The sequence below is a fragment of the Pagrus major genome, chromosome 17 (assembly GCF_040436345.1).
Source record: "Pagrus major chromosome 17, Pma_NU_1.0".
NCBI classification, from domain to species: domain Eukaryota; kingdom Metazoa; phylum Chordata; class Actinopteri; order Spariformes; family Sparidae; genus Pagrus; species Pagrus major.
In genome coordinates this window covers 17,421,759-17,442,460 of record NC_133231.1, presented here as the reverse complement: position 1 = coordinate 17,442,460, position 20,702 = coordinate 17,421,759, and the positions used below count along the sequence as shown (strand labels likewise).

At 41.2% G+C, this 20,702-nt stretch overlaps 2 protein-coding genes and 1 non-coding gene across 3 annotated transcripts; 2 read left to right on the top strand and 1 right to left on the bottom strand.

The window, feature by feature from the left end:
* Window positions 1-1,395: 1,395 nt before the first annotated feature.
* gem (GTP binding protein overexpressed in skeletal muscle) lies at window positions 1,396-3,734 on the top strand. The gene is made up of 4 exons (XM_073485928.1): window positions 1,396-1,998; window positions 2,488-2,564; window positions 2,649-2,853; window positions 2,951-3,734. The coding sequence occupies exons 1-4, from the start codon at window positions 1,644-1,646 to the stop codon at window positions 3,232-3,234; spliced, it is 921 nt and encodes a 306-aa protein (XP_073342029.1). The 5' UTR covers window positions 1,396-1,643; the 3' UTR covers window positions 3,235-3,734.
* A 1,489-nt stretch (window positions 3,735-5,223) lies between these two features.
* On the top strand, window positions 5,224-20,024 carry cdh17 (cadherin 17, LI cadherin (liver-intestine)). Its single transcript, XM_073485163.1, has 19 exons — window positions 5,224-5,301; window positions 7,457-7,513; window positions 8,061-8,156; window positions 10,365-10,502; window positions 10,622-10,757; window positions 10,913-11,071; window positions 11,494-11,646; window positions 13,329-13,534; window positions 13,654-13,785; window positions 13,891-14,038; window positions 15,221-15,418; window positions 15,507-15,583; window positions 15,666-15,854; window positions 16,536-16,780; window positions 17,494-17,624; window positions 17,901-18,122; window positions 18,214-18,324; window positions 18,894-19,010; window positions 19,172-20,024. Exons 2-19 carry the CDS (start codon window positions 7,466-7,468, stop codon window positions 19,252-19,254), a joined length of 2,589 nt encoding a protein of 862 aa, XP_073341264.1. The 5' UTR covers window positions 5,224-5,301; window positions 7,457-7,465; the 3' UTR covers window positions 19,255-20,024.
* Window positions 10,032-10,104, bottom strand: trnat-ugu (transfer RNA threonine (anticodon UGU)). Its single transcript has one exon. It is a non-coding gene; the product is annotated as a tRNA-Thr (tRNA).
* Window positions 20,025-20,702: the final 678 nt, after the last annotated feature.

The following is a 20,702-nucleotide window of genomic DNA, read 5'->3' as shown; positions in this document are numbered from 1 at the left end:
TTTTTGTGCCTGAACCTAACCACGTTTGTTTTTAAACCTAAACCTAACCAAGTATGTTTTTAAACCTAAACCTAACCAAGTATGTTTTTGTGCCTGAACCTAACCAAGTATGTTTTTTAACCTAAACCTAACCAAGTATGTTTTTAAACCTAAACCTAACCACGTATGTTTTTAAACCTAAACCTAACCAAGTATGTTTTTGAACCTAACCCTAACCAAGTATGTTTTTTAACCTAAACCTAACCAAGTTTTTTTTAACCTAAACCTAACCAAGTATGTTTTTGTGCCTGAACCTAAACCTAACCAAGTATGTTTTTGTGCCTGAACCTAACCAAGTATGTTTTTGTGCCTGAACCTAACCACGTTTGTTTTTAAACCTAAACCTAACCAAGTATGTTTTTAAACCTAAACCTAACCAAGTATGTTGTTGTGCCTAAACCTAACCAAGTATGTTGTTGTGCCTAAACCTAACCAAGTATGTTTTTAAACCTAAACCTAACCAAGTATGTTTTTGAACCTAAACCTAACCAAGTATGTTTTTAAACCTAAACCTAACCAAGTATGTTTTTGAACCTAAACCTAACCACGTATGTTTTTAAACCTAAACCTAACCAAGTATGTTGTTGTGCCTAAACCTAACCAAGTATGTTGTTGTGCCTAAACCTAACCAAGTATGTTTTTGAACCTGAACCTAAATGAAAAATAATAAATAAATGACTCAAAAACAAAACTCATTACAAACCAAAATACTGCAATGATTCTACAAAGTCATTACCAGTTACAGGCATTAAGCTATATTTCTTACAGTGTAGACTATTATAATAGTCCAGGAATAGTGGACATACGTTTTGAAATGTATTACCAAGCCCTGAGGGTTTCTTTTAAAGTCAACATTTAATTTCTAAGCATAATGTTATTTATTCTCCCAAAAGTGACATAGCTCATCTAACTCTAACCTAGTGCATAAATTCACACATTCACACACACCAGTTTACAGCCTGTGTCTCTATGAATCTTGAATATAAGAGCAAATCTTTTAATCTCCAGAAAACCTCTTACAGCTGTATACATTCTGCAAAGATTATTGTTTTGTTCAGTTACTTGATTTCATTCAAGTCCCATATTCGTGTCGTAGGCTAAAATTCAGCCTACCATTTTCCTGTGAACGTAATCCGAGCAGTGAGTCAAAAAGTGAGTCAGATCGGTAAATACCCAACACATCACTGTCAACATCCATGCTCCACTTGTGTGACCGCCCTCCTCCTCCTCATATAAACCAGAGGGAAACCCCAGCAGAGCTTCAGAGACCTTAGCTGGAGATTACTGAGACAGACGGCAGCAGAGACATCAGCTGTAAATGCTCCGGGATTTAACAACCAGATGATCCTGCAATGTCCGAGTTAAACTTCTTATGTTTCTATCAGTAAAATCCTTTCTTTGCAACCTTTGTTTTAATACTTTTCGGACAGAGTTTCTGCACTGTTTTAGGTGAACCTCTCAGAAATCAAAGGACATTTATGTCTGGAGTGGGCTGGAAGAAACCGACTCGTTGTATCGTCTTTGCGGGGGGGTGTTCCCAGTGAAAACAGGTTAAAGCAGCACCTTGTGAACAGTTCATCCATCTCATCCTCATTTTCGTCGCCATGCTGTCCAGTGTGCGCCGACACAGCCTCCGCCTGCAGACGGAGCTGCACCGGTGGAGCATCTGCGACCCGGGCAGCCACCTGCTCGCGGACAGCTTCCTCACCCGGGTCCCCGCCTGCATCTCCCGCTCCAAGTCCTGCACCAGCTCCGCCGGGGAGTCGGATGGGAGCCGCGGGAGCTGGTCGTCCTCAGACTCGGTCATCTCCTCCGACTCTAGCGGGGACCTGCCGGAACCGGGGAGCCCGTACCGGGTGGTGCTGTTGGGGGCCAGCGGGGTCGGGAAGACGGCTTTCGCGAGCATCTTCGCCGGGGCAGCGGACAGCATGGACAGTGACTACAGCGAGCTGTGTGGAGGTGAGGAAAACATGATAACTATACTGAAACTTATTTCTCATTTAGTTTTTTAGATGGATACTAACAGAAGCAAACCAAATCCTTAGAAATAATAAATAAAAACGTTCATATTATCTTATAATAGCATGGTTAGAAAGGCTTGAACTGCAGTGGCGGACACAGGATGTTTGAGGGTCAGGGGCGAAAAGAATTAAAAGGGCACCACATGTATGCGGAGTTTTGAGTTTGCACTTTGTCATGTTTTAGCTACCATAGGGGCATCCAATTGGACACTTTGGCTGCTTTTTTTTTTCAAACATGGGGGCACCGGAGGTGTAATTGCACCCCCCCTGAGTCCACCAGTGTTTAGCTGTGCTCTAAAATGCCGCAAAATCTGGAAAATTGAATATTTTACTGTAATCTTGATAGTTGTGTCCAACAGATTGCTGTCAACAAAGCGCCTATAAATCTATGATGTCATTAAAGTGTTCTTGTGTTTGTTGATTTCAGATGAAGTGTGTGAAAAGGACATCGAAGTGGACGGAGAGCCTGCAACTCTAACTCTGTTTGACACATGGGACACAGAGGTGAGATGAAAAACAGACGTGTTGACTTGGCTTACATCGTACTGTGAATCCTGTATCTCATCGTGTATGTTTGACGTTTTGCAGACCGACGGCGATTGGGCTCAGGAGCGCTACATGCAGACAGGTGACGCCTACCTGTTGCTGTACTCGGTCACTGACAGAGCCTCGTTCCTGCGAGCCTCGGAGCTCAGAATAAACCTTCGCCGCCTCCGTCCTGCCCAGCACACGCCAATCATCCTGGTGGGGAACAAATGTGACCTGGTGCGACGCAGAGAGGTGTCAGTCAGCGGTGAGGACACACGATCCCTGTTTAATTCTTTGTGATGAACAAGAGTTATTTGAGTTATTTCTCTATATGCTCATTGATGTTTGACTTTCTGTTTCAGAGGGTCGCGCCTGTGCTGCTGTGTTCGACTGCAAGTTTATCGAAACCTCAGCCGCCATGCAGCACAACGTATGGGAGGCTTTTAACGGCATAGTGCGGCAGCTGCGTCTACGCCGAGACTCCAAGGAGGCCAACAAGCGTCGCAGACACACAAGCTGTAACACACGCCGCGAGAGCCTTCCTAAGAAGGCCAGACGCTTCCTCGACAAGGTGGTGGCAAAGAACAATCCCAGTGTGGCATTCTGGCTCAAATCAAAGTCCTGTCATGATCTCTCTGTGCTGTAGGAGCCCAACAGAGACTCCTCTTTTAACTCTACACTAAACCTTTGAGCAGGTTACAGCCTGGAGAGCAGAGTTAGTGGACATGGGCCTGCTTCTAAAGGGCTGAAATTCGGATGGTTCACACAGAGTCGTCAGCATGTTCACATCCGCCCTCGGTGCACATGAGAGGTGTTTGGAACATTTCTGCACTGTCATCCATATGTTGCAGTCTGAACTAGACTGAGTGGACTGAGCTCAGTGTGTCAGCCTGTGTAATGGACTGGAAATGAAGTGACGTTTCCAGTCACAGACTCCGATGTCTTTGTGACGTGAATGTTGGAGGTCAGAGCTCAACTGACAGACGGATGCAATGTTTTCTGTGTTTTAAACAAATTACATTAACACTAGCCTTTCGTTTCCTTTCTTCTCTCATCTCTTTTGCTCTCACTCCTGCCAAATGTGTTGTCTGTCGATCCCGAAGTGCTGACATCACCAGTTGTAAGCTATTGATGATTAAAGGTTGTTTTTTGTATGATGAGTTTATTTATAACGTGTTGTATTTTGCACTTACTGTAAATAAATACCAGATTGATAACGTAATGTATTTTGCTACTTGTGTGTAGTTTCAGCATTGCTCATTGAAATAAAGTGACATCATCCAATTCAAAACTGTTCATTTCGTCTGTCAGCTCAACCTCACTAATGACGTGGTGACTCAGCTTTGACACAAAAGAGACACTCTTGCACAAAGAGCAACACAACTGTGGTGATAAAAGATGAGTCAGGTGGTGACATTAAAGCTGAACTTTCAGACACAAAATTAGTCCACTGTGTGTGTGTGTGTGTGTGTGTGTGTGTGTGTGTCTGACACAGCTGATTGGACACAGTGATCTGACTGCTCAGAGACTGATCAGAGATTTGGGTCACAACATCAGCCTCAGACATCGCCTGCTCAGATCCCAAACTCTGTTTTGTCCGAAAAAACGGTAAAATGTGTTTCCAAGGTAACATTCAAAGGAGCCCCTGCAGATGGTGTCGGTGCCGCCTGTTGGACAGAATATCTGTCAGGCTGCCTGCATACATGGACCGGTGCTTTACATAACAGAGTCACTTCCATCTGAATTAATGGCTCCATCCTGCAGTCACAGGTTCTGGTTATAAAGCAGTGACTCACTCGCCGCCCGTTTTTCTCACACAAATCTGCCTCATTTCCAAGCAGCTTCCTACAGCTCAGGATGGCAGCGTGTGCCTCAGGATGTAAGGATGTAAGATAACCTCAGCTACATGTGTGGTTGAGATAAAGGATAAACATCAATGACAAAACAGAGGCTGACGTCCTTTAAAGCATTTCATTTATACACTTTATAGAGGCGGTAAAGTTTAGAAAGAACCAAAACCATGAGCTGAATCTGATTTTATGATCGGTGCCTTGACCTGCTGAATCACCCTGATGACCCACAGCCTTGCATTCTCATGAAGCAACGGACTGTCAGTGTAATCTGTTAGTCTCATTGTGTACACACAGCTCCTTATCAGGCGCTGCTACTAATGGAAAATCTGACAGGAAACAGTGTCGAGGTGCGTAGGTCAAAGTCTGAGGGGAAATAAGAAATTTAAACCGCTGAATAGCAGATTTCTAGAGAAATTTCCCACATTATTACACCCTGTGTCTTTGTCTTTGTTGTTCACAACTCACACAAATGCAGTTTAAGAAAAACAAATCTTGATTAGAGCTGCGAGATTCCTTCAACTGGTTTGTTTTTTGGAGCTATAGACCTGCTAACAGGACTCCAAATATAAGAGTTTGAGGATTTATGTAAAATTAGCTGCATTAATAATGGATTTGTCTTGCATAATACTGTATGCATCATTGTTCTGTTCTTCCTGTCTCCTTTCTCTCTCTTGTCAGCTGCCTCCCCCATTGGCTACCTGGACAAGGGGCAGGGTGATTAGACAATCATTAGATCCAATAAAACTTGGTGGTGGTTAACACTTTGGTTAACGTTTGACCAGACACCATGGGGCTGTTCAGATCACTCTGAGTCCGAGGTCTGAGGAGTGAGGAGTGTCTCGCTCGATCTCTCCAGCAAGGTAAGTGTCCTCGCTCTCCTGTCGCCCAGTTTTGGAAATGTCGAGTACTTTGAGCAGCGAATGCGACACAAACTGGAACCCCTCTGTTGGTTTTAACAGCATGTGTTTGATGTTTGGGATGCTTTTTTTTTCTGCTTTTTGTTGCAAAAGTGCTGTGATCTTCACTTGACTTTGGCAGGGCCTTGGAGTTAGGTGTGGACATTTCTGACAACCAGCCTCTTCTTTTTAGTCGCTTCCTGGGTTGTTGCTCGCACCTGGCATTAGGGGGGGTATTTCCTGTGTGGGACACTAGATTTGATATCAAAGTAGCCGATATTTAGACCGAGAAAGGTCATCTAGTCATTGTGCTAAAAGGAGAAACAGAGGGCCTGCAACATCTAAGTCATTGTCATATAGCTTTGCCATTTTGCCCATCAATCATACAATAACTGATTTTCTAATTTTCTACTCAGTCAGTTAAATTGTTGTAAATGGATGTCTGTGAATTGGTTATCCCAGCAACGGCTTGTTAGTTAAAATATGACAGTCAGCAGAGGTAGTTGTCAACTTGGAGGCAGACATACTAATAATTGGTAGACGAGGAATTCAGGCAAATTTAAGAGTTGACAGAGTGAAGCACGGCGGTCCCTTTAAAGGTGTGCTGTGCTAGATAAAGGTCACGACTCAAAGTCACCTTCACTTTTCTCTGGCAGCTGACTTCAACCTTCTCTCTCACCAAGACCAGAAAGCTCAAACGTGATCATTTATCAACACATTCCTATATTCGATCATTTAATTCATGTTATGTAACGTTATGATGTTTCAAGTATTTTTCGGTCGTTATCCAAATCAATCCCATAGTAATGTGCTGCTGTCATCTGAATGGAAGACTGAGTTTATAACTTCTTTAAGGCACCGAAGAAACTGTCGTCAGAGTGAATCACACATAAAATCATCATTTAACCTTCCCTTCAGAATTTTTGGATGTCAGAGGAAAAACACGTTAGTTATTCTTTTTATAATTTTTTTTTTTTATGAATAGCACATACATACAAAGACACAATGAAGACTTGAGTTATTCTAGACAGTGGCAGACTCAGGATGTTTGAGGGGCAGGGGCGGAAACATAAAAAGGTCACCAGCTGTATTCGGTGGGGCACCGGTGTGCAGAAAGGGCACTAGAAGGGCACACTCGGGGGCATTTCACCATGTTTTATCTACCATAGGGGCTGTTTTTTCGAACATGGGGAAACCAGCACCCCTAAGTCCACCAGTGGTTTTTAGACCAGACCTTCTCAACTGGTGGCTTGTGGGCCGAATGAGGCCCTTTAACAACCTCCTTCTGACCCTTTGATCTTTTAGTTAGTAGGCCCCATTCATTAGTTGTGTCTGTTGTGAAGCACAAGCTCTTGTTTCATTAAAATGTTTTAACTCAGGCTGTTTAAGCAGAGGGAATTCACGACAATCAAACCAATAATCTTCAGATTAAAGAGGTGCGTTGTTTTAGTTCCTGTACATTTGTATATATAATGTATACGTTGAATAAAAAGCGGAGAAGAGTAAAAATAAAAAGTGCTTTTAACACATTTTAAATCTGGCCCTTCTAATAAAGTAGTGAGGCAGGCTTGTTCTAAACTCTGAGACTACTGTAGAGTCACTGAGGTCACACACTTTGACCTTTTTTTTTTCAGTATTTGCGACATATTGACACCCACTCCAAGGCTGTTTTTAAGAAATCGCCATGGCGTTGCGTGAAAGCTTTGACTTTCATTTTCTCCTTTAAGCTGAGGTGGCTAGTTCAGCTAGTTGTGTAGGTGGAGCTGCTCCGGTGAGTTCCCTTTTTAGCTCAAAGTGTGAAGCAGAGAGAGATAGCATGTATGTGTGTGGAGACTCAAGGACAGAGGACAGATTTTCTGTGTGAGGCTCTTTATGAATCAATAACTTGTTGCACTAAGTCGAGAGACCAATGTACCGAGGCACACTGGGTTTAATTGTTTCTGGGGTGACTGAGTGATAATTATCCACGTGAATTTTCATTATTTCTACACACATGATAATTTAACAGCAGAGCACAGTGAATACATTTAAATGTGTAATTTAAATCCTCTTCACGTCACCTCTCAACATCCTGCTTTCTCCTTCACCATCTCCTCCTCCTCTTCCTCATCCTGGCCAGACTACGATCATGACACCCCTGGTGCATCTGTTGTTGCTCCCTCTCCTGCTCAGCATTGTGAGTACATAACACAGCCCACTGCTCGACAGTCATTTAATACATATTCATAGTAAATACTCAAATACACGAACCTGTCAAACAGTCACTGTGGATGAATGTGTAGATTTGTTCATGTGCAATTTATTGAGCAGTTTTGCAACACATGAAGTGAATGCATGCAGACTTTTTTATGATATTTGAAGCCTCCTGTACAAAGAAAATGTCGATAACTGTCAGCAAGGTTAAAGAAACATGTGCAGGAAAACCTTTGGTTACTTATTTAAAACACTGAAAGGAAGTGTAAGGTGTTACTAAACTTAGCATTAGTCATTTTTCCACAGACTTTGCTCTCCTGTCTTGCAATGGGATGTAAGAATTACCATCGTCGTGTAATTTTGGTTCAATAAATAACTGGGCTGTAAAAAACGTCCCTCAATGCCTGACTACATTCAGCTACAGTACAGAGCTGAAGCAAAAAGGGCAAATGTGGGCGTGAGAGGTTCAATTTGACCTCAGCCTGTAGTATATTCAGTGACCTTTGACCTCTGTGTCTGTGCTCTGATAGGCTGCTGAAAAGGATCTGGCGGAGAAGAAGGGCCCGTTTGAGAACACGGAGCTGGATGTGTCGGAGGGAACACCGGTGCCATATGCCATGTATCAGGTACTACACACACACGCTCAAGTGGATTCACTCACTCAAGTGAGGTACTGAGCGTTGGCCAAACACTAGTTTCACTAGTCTAGTTAACTCCTTTTGTGTTAAATTTGAACTACATTTACATTTTAGGGCATTCAGCAGACGCTTTTGTCCAAAGCAACTTACAGTAATTCATACACTGATGGCAGTGGCTGCCAAGGTGCCAACCAGCACGTCAGGAAGGGTTCAGTATCTTTGCCCAAGGACACTTCAACATGCAGACCAGGGGAATTGAACCAGTAACCTTCTGTTAACGAGACGCTGGCTCTACCCCTGAGCCACAGCCACCCAAATTAACTGGCTTACTGTACAAAAAGTAGTGACAACCATGTGCATCTGCTCCAGCTACAACTGTAACATGCTTCATTCACATAGATGCATTAATATCAACAATCTCATCATGTAAAATATCACAATTCATCAGTCACCAGTGGTATATAAAGGACCCCAAAATCATACTTAAGTAAAAGTAAAGATATCATGTTAAAATATAAAAAGTGAAAGTCACCCATACAAATAGTACCTGAGCAAAAACCTTAAAGTATCTGATATTAAATGTACTAAAGTATCAAAAATAATTTCCTAGCAAAAATGAACGTAAGTATCAAAAGTGAAAAAAAATTATACACATATTTACATGTATATTTATACTGTATACTACGGGTCGATCGTTTATTGTCCTGGCCAATTATCTGATCCAATTTTCAGCTTTTTTCAGTTTAAGTTAATACATTACTTTAAACATGCACTATATATTTTTTTTATAGTATTTTAAGTTATTAAATTAATGTAGTGAGTAAAAAGTACAATATTTGCCTCCAAAACATGGTGTAGTGGAAGTATAAAGTACGAGAAAAAGGAAATACTTAAGTAAAGTATGAGTGCCTGAAAAATTCTACTTAAGTACAGTACTTAAGTGAAGGTACTTAGTTACATTCCATCACTGTCAGTCACAGGTGACATTTACTTTTGATAAGTTAAGTACATAATTTTTATATAAAATAGTTGGAGGACTTTTACTTGTAACAGAGTATTTCGACAATGTTGTCCTAGTACTTTTACTTAAAAAATGGTTTTGAGTACCAGCTAAGCATGCCAGCTAAGAATGCAACTGGTTGGTTACCCTTTTGTCTGTAATTAAATTAAAGGAAAAGTCCACCCTCAAAATTAAAATTCAGTCATGATCTACTCACCCCTGCACTGATGGAAAGTCAGGTTAAGTTCTGAAGGCAACAAAACATTTCTGGAGCTTCACAGCAAAACGGCATTGCAACATTCTCCTAAACAACTGAAGTTGTTTAACAAAACATTTTTTTGTTTTTATTTTTAAAAAAGTCTCCATCTTCTTCAGATGTTTAAGAGAATGCTGCAAAGCTATTTTGCTGTGAAGCTCCAGAAATGTTTAGTGGACTACAAAACTGCGGTAACGACTGAGACGTTAGTAGATGGTGTTCACTCTACCAGGTGAGCTGCCAGGGCACCCCAAAGACACTACATAGTTAAATTATGTATCTCCACTGTCCTCCTTCAACACTAGACTATAACACATACTCTACACACTAATGTGGAGTGGCAACGCTTACATGTACCAGGCTCTCTTCTTAACATTGAACAAGCTAGTTACCAAGAAACCATTTTTAAGCTCTCTAATGTGATCAGGTTCAAACATGTAGGATAATGTAATTCTTAATAAAAATAGATTTTAAACATTAAACTCAACAAGGAACAATGTTAAATCTGTTGAACTACCTCTTGTGGATCACCTGTGAGTGTCTTTAAGTATAGATTGGAAGTTTCAGGTGTTTGTTTGTCTCTACTAAGGACTAAAAAAGTTAAAACAGGCCCTAATGGGATTTGAACCCATGACCCCTGGTTTACAAGACCAGTGCTCTAACCACTGAGCTATAGAGCCCTTGTTAGGTATGAAAATCAGCTCATTGAAAAAAACACAACACCTTGGACAGTCATAGGCGTGGAAGCCAGACTAGATGAACCAGTTACAGGAGTGTCCTGAGCTTCACAGCAGAACAGCGTTGCAGCATTCTCTTAAGCAGCTGAAGTTGACGGGAACTTGTTTTAAAATGTAGAAAACAATAATAGTTTTAACTTTAGTTATTGTTTTCACAAGTCTCTTCATTTTTCCCTCTTCCTCCCCATCTTTTCACTCCACAGTTTCAGGTGGCCCATCCAGGTGTTAATAATTTCAGGCTGAGTGGAGAAGGTAAAGAATACATCAGGATTTCAAATGACGGGTGGCTGTACCTGCAGAGGCCTCTGGACTGGTCTCGAGATAACCATTACATGATTATGGTGAGGTGGTCCTCTGTCCTCTTATTAACACGCATAAGTTATAGTTGTACATTGTATAGCAATACAATAAAATGTATTTATCTATACTTGTGTCTGTGTGTGTGTGTGACTATATCCAGGTGGAAGCGTTGGCAGATGATGAAGTTGTGGAAGGCCCAATTTATGTCACCATAAATGTGTTGGACGTCAACAACAATGCTCCATATTTCAACCAGAGTGTCTACACAGCTGTGGTTATAGAACACAGTCCAGCAGGTGTGTGTTGCATGCATAAGCAGTATTGCAGTATTTCTAATGATTCACCATGTAACAGCTGAGTTCCTGTCATTAGACTTCCCTGTTCTTGAAACCATTGGGCTGACATCTCATTGTGTGAAGAACTGAACCTAACTTTTTGGCTGTTGTTCCAGGTGTCCCATTTAGCCGTGTGTTTGCATTGGATAAGGACGACCCAGAGACCCCCAACGCTCAACTGAGCTACAGCCTGGTTAGCCAGATCCCCAACAGACTCCACACCTCCCTGTTCCAGATCAACCCTAAAACTGGAGAGATCTCCACCACAGAAGAAGGTATAACACACATGCCTGCGCACACACTAATGAGTGCACAGACATTAACCCAGACATTGGCGCGCAGAACTAGGTGCACTGCCCGTGGGAAAGTCTATAATCTGTCCATCTCTGCCTGTAATCTGGCAGTATAGTGCCACCACAAATCCAGATTACACAGCTCATCTTGTGTGCTCAAGATTAACGCTGACTGGAGGCAGATTGCCTAAATGTGTCGCGTGATGTTGATCACAGATTATTCTTGAGCGTGTGTGTGAGTGAGCAAATAAAGAAGTTTACAGAGAAAGTATGAGAGAAAGTTTGTTATCACGTTTCTCAGACAGCCTTGAGCAGCAGAGATGTTCTTCTTCCAACAATCTGTCAGAGAACATTGTTGTAATGTGAGTTTAAGTGCTGAACAATGTATGTGTGTCCTTTAACAGGGAGCCAAATGCTAAAGGCCAGCGAAGGTTTCCAGTACGGCAGAGGAGATGATCGGAGCATTGATGCTTTGAAATCAAAGTTTAACGACTACTGTCCAGAGCCAACGATCCCCCATGAACAAAACCCCTTCTTCACCTGTGTGGAGAGAGCAGGTTTGTATACAGATGTGTCCAGTATGAAGCTGCAACAATTACTTGTCTATCATAAATTAGTCAAAGTTAAGCAAAAAAATTCAGAAATTCTGTCTTCACAAATGTGAATATAATATATTTTATCCAAGGGGAAAGGGGACTGGAGCCTATCAATTGCTTTGCAGCCTTTAAAGTTGCTATTTGTAAGAAAAGTTGATTTTTGAGTCTCATTCTCAACTCGTCAGAAACTGACTATAGGACGGCTCAGCCGCCATCCCAAAGCGTCAGTTTTTGACAAGATGCGAATCAGACTCAAAAATCTACTTTTCTTACAAATAGCACCTTTAAAAATGCAAAAAAAAAAACCAGAACAATGTTTCATCACTACTTTGTCAGAAAAACACAAATGTAGTCAACCCAAAACAGGTGTGCAATTGTCATCGGATAACTGGTTGAAAATTATTACAAATGTATTAGATAATGGATCCAAGTGTCACACCCCATGCACTGGAAACACTTAAAGTTACAAAGATAAAGTGCCAGAAGTACAAATACTACAACCACCAAGTATAATAAATGAGAGAAAACTAAATTCAATGACAAATTCAGCTCTTCATTTAGGCGAAAAGGCTCAACTTGCATAGCAGTGGGTTCATAATGTCCTCACCTCTCAGAAAGGTTTAATATTTTTCTATTCCAAAGACCTTGAATGATGCTGCAGAGCCTTGGTCAGCCTGTGTATAATGCCGAACAACAGACACGTGTTTTTTGTGTCTGCTTTTTTTCTTCCATTTAAATCTTTAAAGCTTTCAGTTCATTTGACATAAACCAGACCACAGTGACACTTCAGCATGTAGACAACATGTGTGCTGCTGCAGTTTGTCAAGGAGTGTGTACTTTCTACAAGAACTTTTTACAGAGTGGTGGTTTAAACAGCCAGGAGACAGTGTTCGGTTGGTTTTCTACTGTCAGAATGAAGCAGTCTGTCTCTTAGATTGTGAGAATGTTTGAATGTTGATATTCAAAGTCGTCTATGATATGATGAGGTGACTGTCATTGGACAGCTGTTTGGATGAAACAAGACATCACCTTGGGCTCTGGGAGTCTGTGATGGCCATTTTTTTTTGTTTTTTACTATTTTCTGACATATTATAACTGAATATTTAATTCCAAACTCCCAAAAAATAATCAGCAGATTAATTGATAGCCACAGGCTGCAGAAAAGAAAACGTATGAACTAAGAATTCCACAAGAAAAGTTTGAAGAAGAATAATCTTCATCGTAAAATTATAACATTTTCTGAAGAGTTGAGTACTAATCTGCAGTGTGACCTGTGGCACACAACTGCGTTGTGTCCTTCGAAGATCTAAGAAAGTGATGAGTGATTCCAATCGAGGGATTTGTGGTGCATAAAAGTCGACAGCTGGCGTCGATGTAGAGAAACACAGACTGTAACGACTGTCAGTGATTAGTGCCGGTTGTGTGATTTATTGGGTGTTGAGTTGATGAGTTCAGCGAGGGAGAGTGGTTAAGCCATCACTAATTTCTATGATAGGGTCAAGAAGAGAAGCCTCGAACATCTCGTCCATGTGACTCAGCTTCTCAAAATTTGAGTCTTTCTGAAATGTTGCTTGTGATGTTCAACCCACTGAACTTTTCTTTTTGGCTCTAAAAGCAGCTCCATTTTTCCTCTGTGGTTTCAGAAATGAGGCGGAGGAATGTGGATCCCCTGGAGGACCCAGACTTCACCCTGATTGTGCGCGTGCAGGACCTGGGAGGAGCGTCAGAGACCGCGCTGAGTGGAAACACCGAAGTGCATATTGTCGTGCAGCAGAACCTGTGGGTCAATCCTGGACCGATAACTGTGAAAGAACACTTACGGGAAACTTACCCTCTGTTCATCGCAAAGGTGTGGTGGGATGCACATGCTAGGTGTCACAAATGCAGACACATTAAACTACAAACACACACTATACCAGTAACTGACCATCTCACTCTGGCCTCGTTCTGTCCTTTTTTTCAATCCAGGTTCAGTCTAATGAGCCCAATGCCGTCTACACGTTAGTGCAGAAAGAGCGAGAGCTGAGATTCCCCTTCCAGATCACAGAAGACGGGGAAATACAACTGACAGACGAGCTGGACAGAGAGGACAAGGACATGGTATATGTCACGTGCTTAACTCGCTCAATAAATCTCTCATTCTCACGCAGAAATAACAATTTACTTCTAAAGATTGTTCTTGTAACTGTGTTGGTTCTGTTTCAGTACATCCTGGTGGTGCGGGCAACAGATAACAGTGGAAACGAGGTGGATCCACCCATGGAGATTCATGTCATGGTGGACGATGTAAATGACAACCCTCCAGAGTGTGAAGAGGAGAGTGTATTTGAGTTGCAGGAGGGTGAGCCTGTAGGTAAGTGGTGTGTGTGATTATTACATAACTCATTCGTGGTGCATAGTTCACTACGTGTTGCCTCTTTTAGCTGGTGTATTTCTTTAACTTCCATTATCTTGCTCTGATGTCACTATTGCATCTTGTGTTTGCTTTGTATTCTGTTTTAGAGTAAAAAAGGTGGGAGAAGTATTCAAATCCTTCACTTAAAGAGTAATTTGACTAATGTTACACATTAAAGTGTGTTTACAGTTCTTGGGGAGTACTACTGCTTCCTCTGGAACCACAAAAGGCTTTATACTACTCCCAAGACCTGTAAACACATTTTAATATGTAAAAAGCCTTTAAGTAAAAATAGCAATACCACACTGTTAAAAAAACTCAAGTAAAAGTTCAACATTCAGGCTTTTACTTGAGTAAAAGTACAATAGTATCGCATCAAAATATATTTCAAGTGTAAAAAGTAAACATACACATTCTGCAGAATGACCCATTTCAGAATCATATGTATTATATTGTTTTGATATGAATGCATCACTTTAAAGCAACATTATGTAGAAATTGGCATTTCGATTTGGCGCCCCCCAAAGTTTCTGAGTGCAACACCACTGTCGTAAACACAAATCCAAGGTCAAGACACTGTACCATTAAAATTATTTTGAAGCTGTTAGTTTAAGGTAAAAAAATAACATAATGTTTCTTTGATGTAACAGCTGGTAAAGCTCAGGCTAATTGTAACTACTTAATACACTGCTGGGTAGCTACATCTATTATAATACATCATAAGTGATTAGTTGACTCCTTTATGTAAGTGATTACTTAAGAGCAACCTTTAAGAGCAACGTTTTCAACGACAACATGATCAAACACGTTGACTCAGAGCAGAAAGAGAGAAGGATTTACCTCACATACCCTGTCGTTCAGTCCGTCAAACAATCCTTACATTTTACTCCGTGATATTGTTTAATCTATTCTTTAAAAAAAAGATATATATATCTTATTTTGAATTATATATAATTATCTATTTTAATATTTTGCACCGTCCTTCTAGAACGTGTCTCAAAATATGTGCTCTGACTGATTCTGCACTACAGTTGTCCACAGTAGGATATACTGTACTCCTTACAGACTTAAGAGACCTCTGGAAGATATAAGAAACTTGTTACGTAGTTTGATCATACATTCTGGTTCTTGTGATTCCAGGCAGCGAGGTAGGGAACCTGTTGGCCCATGACGCCGATAAAGAAGGGACGTTGAATTCCCTGCTGACTTACACCATCGTGAATCCAGACGCCACACCTTTCTCCATCGACGCTGCTTCTGGAAGAATTCAGGCGTTGCGCTCATTCCAGCGCAGAGACCAGCAGGTTTATAATCTCAATGTCAGAGTCAACGACCCAGGTAGCCCACATGCTGTATGATGTAACACACCTGTAAATAGATATAAATCAGTTTCGATCCAAGTCCACTCATGACTTTTGTCTGACAGCTTTCAGCACGGAGTGTAAGGTCGTCATCAAGGTCATTGACGTCAACAATGAGCTGCCTCTGTTCGAGAAGAACGATGTAAGTATGCGGCCCAGCTGTCTCTTGTTTCTCAAGCGGTTTGGCTGGTTGTCTTCATGTTTCTCTGTGTGTCTGCGTGCAGTATGGCAGTCACACTCTAGCAGAGGACACTCCTGTGGAACACACATTGCTGAACATCACAGCAACAGACGCCGATGACCCAGACAGCGGCAGCTCCCGTATCGAGTTCCACATCTCTGCTGGCAATGATGATGGTGTTTTTGCTGTGCAAACTGACGGCAATGGCGTCGGCTATCTGGTCATAGCTAAGGTACAGTATCTCTATTCTCTACATCTTCCACACAACACACACAGATGATTTCCCTGATGATGTTCGCTGACACATGTGAGGTCCCTTATTTTTTTTTTGAGTACACAAATTAACCTCCCATGGTGTGTGTTTTGTATTTATTTGATATACTTATGTAAAGGTTTGCAACTCATTCATTATTATTTTGTAAAATATGGTAAACTAAAGATTTATTCTATAAAATGTCTGAAAATAGAGAAAATCTTCCAAACTCAAGATGTCAACAGTCTAAAACCCAACATGTAAAACTTATAAACATTTAACAGAAGAAAGCTGAAAATCCCCACATTTTAGTAGCTGGAACTAGCAAAATAATAATAATTAGATATCAAACATCTATTGTTTCATAGTCAGCCATGATAGCTGAGAGTGTAAACTAATCCTATAGCTCTTGGATCTAACTTCTTACATTTGTTTTAGAGGTGTTTTGAAATAAGAAGGTAATTTCCATTAATTATGTAGTATTGCTGCCTACTGTGACTTTAATGAAAAGGCAGAATAAGCAGAGATATTTCATTGCAACATGTAGCTCAAGATATAAGACAGAATCATGATCTTCACAGGCCTCTGCCATGACCTATAACATATTTTCTGCCTCCCTTATTCCTGATTTTCCTAACCAGCCTGCTTGTGTCCTAACAGCCTCTGGACTTTGAGACCTCTTCCACCTACAACCTCCAGATTGATGCCCGTAATCCAGAGCCCCTGATGACAGGTCTGGATTACGGCAGTGAATCCACAGCCTTCGTCTCCATTTCTGTCACTGACATAGACGAGGCTCCAGAGTTCAGTTTGGACATCCTGGAAGTGACTGTGCCTGAAAACACCACCAAGGGATCGGTGCTGCTCACTGTGGAGGCGAAGGATCCAGAGGGCAAAGACATCAGGTAAACGCACACAGATAGCTTCTCAGCACCACAATCAGAACGGCTTTAAGAACAATAGCTACTGTATACCCTTAATTTGACTTTGTTAAGCAACTAGGAAAATCCCAACTTTACTTATACAGAGCTGTTAAATTTCTCTAAGTATCAAAATCTTCCTGCAGTGTGACATGGAGGCAATTTAACATTTTTTATAAACCAAAGATTATTAAACCTAAACAGAGGTATCTTTCGGAGTGTGTTTGCCTGCCTGAGACTGGGGTTTCAGTCAGCTTTCTATTCACCCAGCACCTACCCCACCCTTAGATAAAATGTGTGTGGGGGATTGTGCACCAAAATGGCTGCAAGCTGTTTCCCAAATACAGACTTCAAAACATCATCTTTGAAAGCTAACAGAGACTGACTATATCTATGTTCTTCTGCAGTTTAAGAGCTTGACTCAAATGACTGAACACACACACATGCATACAGTAGCTTTCACAGCTTAGGAATTGTTCCATTAGATCAGCATTGGCTTGGTTTTTAACGTTACTGCTCCGTACTGGCTGCCAGTTTGGGGCTTCATCTATTAGGACTATCACGTGTACCAAAAATTGATTTGTTTTGACTGCCATTATTTCCACTGGGTCCCAATTCAGTGTCTGGTGTAGCATGAATTATCTCTAATATCTGCTCTCTATGTGTGTGTGTCTTTGTGTGTAATTACTGTTGTGCAGTTTCGAGTTGGATGGTGACACTAAGGGCTGGCTGGAGATCGATGCTGCCACAGGAGAGATCAAGACCAAAGCCGGTCTGGACAGAGAAACCCTGGAGACTTTGACGGTCACTGTCACTGCATATGAGAAGGGTGAGATTATAGACGCAAAATCACAATTTATGAGACTTTTTTGTGCTGTCGATTTGTTGTAATAAGGGTCACACAGGTTTTAAACTAATTTTAGCTTACAAGACTTTTTAGGTTTTGTGCTGAAAAAACAATGTTCACAGAAAAAAGAACATAGAAGGCACAGAAGTGGATTCAGTAACTTCTTCATGACTTTACAACCTGACAATTGTACCGTTATACAACAAAGTAAAGTTGATGCAATTAATGTTTTTAATGCTCTCTGATTTCCTTTCGAAGCAAACCGAAAGATGTCCACAGCGCAGGACCTGACTGTGAGGCTGCTGGATGTGAATGACAACGTCCCCAGACTGACAGAGACCAATGCCTTCATCTGTATGAAGAAACCCGAACCTATCATCATCAAGGCCACAGATGGAGACAGCGCCCCCTTCTCCCAGCCCTTCACCTTCGTCTTGGGTTCCGGGAAATCTCAGAACTGGGGCCTTGTCACGATTGATGGTACGTACGCTAACAAACTGTAGTGATACCAGAAGATGATGTGAAACTGATAAGCTGTACAGTTAGATATACCATTCTCCTTGTCATGCAGGTACAACAGCTAAACTGACCCTGAGGAAAAAGGCAACTGAAGATAAAACCTACAACCTCCCCATTACCATTAAAGACAATGAAGGCATGGGAGTCATGCAGTCATTTGAGGGTGAGTTGATTCTTAATAAAGGGTATGTCTGGCGGCCAATACCATTCAAAGATGGAAGACAGCACTGAATCAATGCTGACAGGATTGTCTGTGTAGCCTCTGTGCCATAGACTTCCAAACATTTATCCATCACTTTTAGCTAACCATTTCTCTGTTTATCAGTTCCACCATGTATCTAACTTTTAGCTAACAATAAAACCTGTTCAGACATTAATGTTAGGTAATTTTTTCAATATCCATTACTTTTGGGTTATTTCTAAAGGTGATTCTCTCTTAGCTAGGTCTTTTGACTGCTCTGCCATCTTGCTTACTAGCTGTCCCGCATTCTCTATGTGATTTTAAAAGTGAAAAAAAGTTAGATGTTTACAAAGACAGATTTCACAGAATTTCAAGGGACGAGATGAGAGATTGGTTGATTGGCATCGTTGATTTGTGTCTTTTCGTGGGATTTGTTGACAATCGGAAATACAGAGATTAGCCTCATCCTTAAAATTCAAATTCACATGATTGCCTCATGTCATGTTAAAGGTTTAATGTACATACGTGTTCCTCTTTAATCTCTCTGACAGTGAGAGTATGTAACTGCACAGAGCTGGGCTACTGCTACATTGCTCCACCGGAGCGTGGCGAGATTTTGGGACCGGGAGCCACCATCGGGATCCTGGCTGGCACTATGGGATTCTGCGGTAAGACCGAAAAACCTCAAGTCTGTATCTCACACATGAAGCAGTATCCATTATACTGTGCTGTTTGATTTCATTATGTATAATATTTTGTGTTGGTGGGGCTGACTCCATTTTGTTGCTACGACTGACTTCTGTTTCTTTTTTTTTTCTGTTTGTTGCAGTCCTTGCATTCATCATAGTGATCAGACGCAGTAATAAAAACAAGAAGAAAGCCAAGAATGAGGAGGATGATGCCATGATGTAGAGACTATGCACACACGCACACATGCACACACATTTTTGTACTATACTTTAATAATGCACATAATGCATCATCAACATCAACATGCCTAATCCTGGACCTTGAACCGGGTTTTTAACTCTTATTCTATTGTTATGGTTCCTTTTTAACATCTGACCAGGGACAACAGATGAAAATGAGACATTTAGGCAAACTCTGGTTCCCTTACAGTCTTTTTAAAAAAAATGTTTTTATGTTTATTTTATTCCTTGTCAAATAAAATAAATAAACCTCCACTAGCACAAAAGCAGAAGTATGGACTTAACTTTCCAGGTCTGGACGTTTAAGTCTCTCAAAAGTAGATGTACAAACACACATACACACATTTACTTTAGCTTTATTTTATGTTATTAAGAAGAGAGCGTTCAGCTTGATTAATAAGTGCAGTGCATACTTAATTAAACGGCATGTTAATCAGGAAATTATAAAGCTTGTTAACATAATTTATTTGAATTTCACTCCCAGACTCAGGTTTTTTCATTAGCAGTTTCATCATCTCACATAATTTGATTTATTTTTTCGGCCGTGAGCTTGTTTTGTTATGCTCCTCTGTTTGAATGTGATAGCTAACGGCAACAACTGGGAATATCTTTAATGTTAAGAACCATCTGAAACATAAAACAAAAAAATGTAACCAAGGATGTCACTGTTGTCAGAACGCTGTTCGTGTAACAATAACTACCGAGCACTTACTGCTCTTACAGTTTTCCAATAAAGAAAGAAGCTGGGAACCACTTTGGTTTTCATTGTGTTTGTGACTGTGTGGGTGTGTGTTCATGTCACCGCAGACGCGTGGTGCAGCAGGTGATCGGTAGCATAAAACATGAGCTTCTGCAACTCAGGTCCATACTTTTTCCCTACTCTCTCTTTCTTCTGACATTTACTCTACACTTATAGTCACTACTGTTGCACCCCTCTTTTTCTTCCCCTCCCTGCTGGTCTGTCGATGAGCACTCAAGGCCATGCTGCTCCTGCAGAGAATGATGCTCTGACTCATCTCTTCAACAGTGGGAGACAAACTGCTGATTGTTTGCAGGGCTGAAAGCAGAATGGCATGATTATGGGCCTTTATGCAGCACAAAGGCTACAGCACACTAAAAAAACACTCAGACACACATGTGAGAGTTGATGTGGAAACCACATGTGCTGCCATGACTATCCTACCGGTCCATGTGTCACGTTTTTGAGTAACTGTGTATGTTTTTGTTTGACGACCCCAGCTGTTATGTCTTAGTATGTCTAGTGTCTCTGCAGCCCACTGTCCCTAACCAATGAAAATGAGGCTCTGATGCACTTCTCTTTGGTTTTTCCGGTTTGGTTTGGTCACTCTTTCTCCCTCTTTTTCTCTTGTAGGCATCCTGCCAGTCGTTAGAAGACGGCAGCATTACATTAGCTCCTCTATTTGTCTTTTA

Coding starts and splice junctions, on each gene's coding strand:
- gem (XM_073485928.1), top strand. CDS start 1,644: ATGCTGTCCAGTGTGCGCCGACACAGCCTCCGCCTGCAGACGGAGCTG. Junction 1,999..2,487: donor CTACAGCGAGCTGTGTGGAG/GTGAGGAAAACA, acceptor TGTTGATTTCAG/ATGAAGTGTGTGAAAAGGAC. Junction 2,854..2,950: donor CAGAGAGGTGTCAGTCAGCG/GTGAGGACACAC, acceptor TTTCTGTTTCAG/AGGGTCGCGCCTGTGCTGCT.
- cdh17 (XM_073485163.1), top strand. CDS start 7,466: ATGACACCCCTGGTGCATCTGTTGTTGCTCCCTCTCCTGCTCAGCATT. Junction 13,535..13,653: donor ACCCTCTGTTCATCGCAAAG/GTGTGGTGGGAT, acceptor TTTTCAATCCAG/GTTCAGTCTAATGAGCCCAA. Junction 16,781..17,493: donor CCAGAGGGCAAAGACATCAG/GTAAACGCACAC, acceptor ACTGTTGTGCAG/TTTCGAGTTGGATGGTGACA.